We start from the raw sequence: 3,347 nt of genomic DNA, 5'->3' as shown, positions 1-3,347 counted from the left end.
AAACGGCTATAAAATTAACGGTCTCATTACCGTTAATAAAAAAAAAAATTTTTTTTTTTATTAAATTCGAATTTTTTTTAAAAAAAAATGAATTATTGCGTCATCGGGACGAAGCCCACTCGCGGGGCAGCGAGTGGGCTTCACGCGTCGAATGGGAGTCCGCCACGTCGCCTCGGCGCGTGGCGGAACGTTTCGTTCCGCGTTCCGGAGGAACGAAACGCGGCACGGCATGGGAACGGTGGCGGCACGGAATGGCGACGGAACGCACGCTGCAACGCGTGCCGCCGCGAAACCGTTCCTCCGGAACGGCATAGGAACGGCGACGGCACCGCGTTGCGGATGCTCTAAATACAAATAGCATTTCAGTATAAAAGTACAAGAGATTGATTGAGTTAAATTGCAGATTGACAATACCATAATCAATGAGTATCAGAAACAGAAAACAAAATTTTCAATACTGAATTGTTTGACAATAAGAAATAAGCATGTCCATTAGAGTAGATAACATAAATGTGCTCTCAATTCAGTTAAGGTTAGGACATCAAAATAAGCTATATATACAAATGTAGGTCCCAGTTAGATTGAAAAAATGAGTATCAGAAGTAGGGGTTGCAAGTTAAATCACTTGCCTTTCCAAAAGCAGCACAAAATTCTAAAAACTGCAATACATTCCCAACATCTTCCACCGATACATCAAGCCCGGCTACATTTTTCAATTCTATTCCCAGAGGCATTGGTATGTCAAGGAAACTATTGGCGTTACGCTGCTTTAAAACAACCAGCGTACTTGCAGACTCAATTTCATCTCGCGTTGTTTTATCATCTTCTAAACGCTTTACAACTTCTTTCCTGGTCATTTTGACCTCATAACTCATATTTTGATCTGGATTATGTCCGATTTTGAGTTTTGCTTCTTGTTCAGATACTAATTTTCTAGGACTTGTTGAAGAGACATCACCCTTCTTACCATCAGCATCATTCTTAATTCCCAGCTCATACGATCTACACCTCTTCCTTTTCTTTGACATGTGAGCGCCACGTGAATCATTACCTTCAGCTCCATGCTTCTTATTACAGTTGTGCATTTCTGCAATAGCTTCCTTCTCCAGTTTTCTTTGATTAACTTTCTTGGACTTGTTGGCAGTAACGGAATTTTCCTTCCCCGGCTTTTTAGAGCCAAAAACAAGTGTCAAAATTATTGTTAATGTAAGTGGTATAGAAGAAATGAAAAGTTTCACCTTATTAGGCAAAGAAGCTTGAAAATGTTGCAACATCTCAGAAACAGATGAAAAGCCAGTTGCCTTTGCCGTGTTAATAAGTATACCAGTGGGTTGATGACCTCTTTTCTTCCTAAAAGATGTGTCCAATGGTATGAGAAACACAAACAGAGTAAAGAAGAAGAAGAAGAAATGAGAGAGAATTAAGAAGACTCACATGCAAACACGCCTCTACACTTGGGACAGCTCCACTCTCCTAAACCATCTACTTCTTCGGCCTTCTCGCCATACCTAACACGATGATAATATATTCATGACGGATTTTCTTTCAAAAACACAGAGTAAAAAGAAAGAGAGCAATATTTAACCTGTTCAAGAGGCATTTATGACAATACATAATGGTACAGGGCTTGGTAATCTTGTGGTTCTTGCATGCTGCACTGAAATCCCTCGTTTTTTGGCGACACTTGACACCCTAGATCAAATGTCAGAAATCAAATAACGCGTATTCAATCGCATCACAATCTATTAATTAATTTGGCTAAAATCGGACAAACAAGCATCGGAGACATTTTATTTAAATAAAAATAACCAATAATATTAAAAGAGAGGCTTCGATTCGAAATCAAACCTGATGGCAAGTCTTTCCGTTGACGGAATCACAAATCCGACTAACGACGAGCCGGATTCTGGGGGATTTGCCCGAATCAACCGCCATTGTCAACAACAACACACAATTCTATTTTCTTTGGTCGTTTAAAGTAGGAGACAGAGGGGAGAAGTGATTTTGAATTTCGTAGTGAAAAAATCAAGCGCCAACCATTGTTATTCTATTTCCCGCCACTCGGTAAATCGGATTAGGCAATTATTGTCACTCTTTTTTGCTTTCGCCTCAAAAATAATTTAGGTACATAAGCGGCTAAAACATCTTCGAGTCTCCGACCATTCACGTTAGGAGTATAAGAGCATCCACAACGGTGGCGTCCGTCGCCACGGCCGTCCGCGCCGCTGGCACGGACGCTACCCGCCGCCGCTGCTCGATGCATCGAGCAGCGCCGTGCCAGCGAGCACCTGACGTGGCGCGCTGGGATTCGTCAACGGTATAGCCGTTGTGTTTAAATTTTTTTTAAATTAAAAAATCGGTTTTTAATTAAAAAAACCGATAAAAAAAATTTCACTTCCCAAATAAAATATATCCGCTTATAACCGTTTTTTTCCACTTTTTAAATTTTTTTTTTCATTTTTTTACCCAAAAATACACACTTTCATCTATAAATACCCTCAATTTCACTCCCAAAAATTCACATCAAACTACACAATTCTCATCTTCATTCTCTCATATCCATTTTCATCTTCATTCTCTCATACCCTACAACATCACTATGTCCGGCCAAGACGATAACCCTACGGGCTCCCACGGTTGGAACCCCGAATGGTTCGGTTCACAACCGTTTTCTAGTCCGGAAATGGACTATTCGGCCCCTCCTCTCACCCAAGATTCGGGCGTTCCGGGTGGCTACCGGCCATACCCGGTCGACGAGCAAGGTGCCTCCGATGGGCGATACGGGTGGACACCGGAGCCTAGTCCTCCCGTCCCTTCCCAAACTCCGACTCCTCCATCTCGCGCCGGTGTCCGCACACCGTACTCACCGGCGGAGATGGATAGATTGTTCAAGGCGTACTTGGAAATCTCCGAAGATGCGGTGGTTGGCACGAACCAATCCGGCGATCACTTTTGGTGGCGCGTCTCTCAGCGGTACAATACAAACCGGCCGCCGGGAACGATCGAGCGCAACGAGAGTATGGTGCGCAACTGCATCGGCCGAGCCAACGACGAAATTGGCAGTTCAATGGCTATTTCCTCCAGGAGTCGCGGAATGCCGGGAGCGGCCGGAGCGAGGTCGACATCATCACTGCGGCGCTGAGCACCTACCAATCCATGAACGGTAAGTCGTTCAAGTACCTAAATGTTTGGCAGGAAACGAGGACGCACCCGAAGTATCTGGGAGGCGTAACATCCTCCTCTAGCGGCTCCTCCAAACGGTCACGGTCGGCATCCCTATCCGACGCCGGCGAAGAAGTGGCTAGCCAACTCGCCGAAGCTAACTTGGGTAGCCCTGACGCCGGACC

General features: G+C 44.4%; 1 protein-coding gene across 2 annotated transcripts; it reads right to left on the bottom strand.

Moving 5' to 3' along the window:
* Positions 1-541: 541 nt before the first annotated feature.
* LOC121764893 lies at positions 542-1,933 on the bottom strand. 2 transcript variants are annotated; one of them, XM_042160919.1, is made up of 5 exons: positions 1,849-1,933; positions 1,586-1,692; positions 1,435-1,508; positions 1,239-1,350; positions 542-1,166 (listed from the first exon to the last, which is right to left on the bottom strand). In XM_042160919.1, coding segments are annotated over exons 3-5 (684 nt in total). In that variant the 5' UTR covers positions 1,437-1,508; positions 1,586-1,692; positions 1,849-1,933; the 3' UTR covers positions 542-596. The 2 variants fall into 2 exon arrangements, with proteins under 2 accessions (XP_042016853.1, XP_042016852.1); XM_042160918.1 differs by having other exon boundaries at positions 542-1,350.
* Positions 1,934-3,347: the final 1,414 nt, after the last annotated feature.

This window comes from Salvia splendens, chromosome 14 (assembly GCF_004379255.2).
Source record: "Salvia splendens isolate huo1 chromosome 14, SspV2, whole genome shotgun sequence".
Classification (NCBI taxonomy): domain Eukaryota; kingdom Viridiplantae; phylum Streptophyta; class Magnoliopsida; order Lamiales; family Lamiaceae; genus Salvia; species Salvia splendens.
Note: the sequence above shows the minus strand (reverse complement) of the source record. Positions and strands in the feature narration are given on the sequence as shown.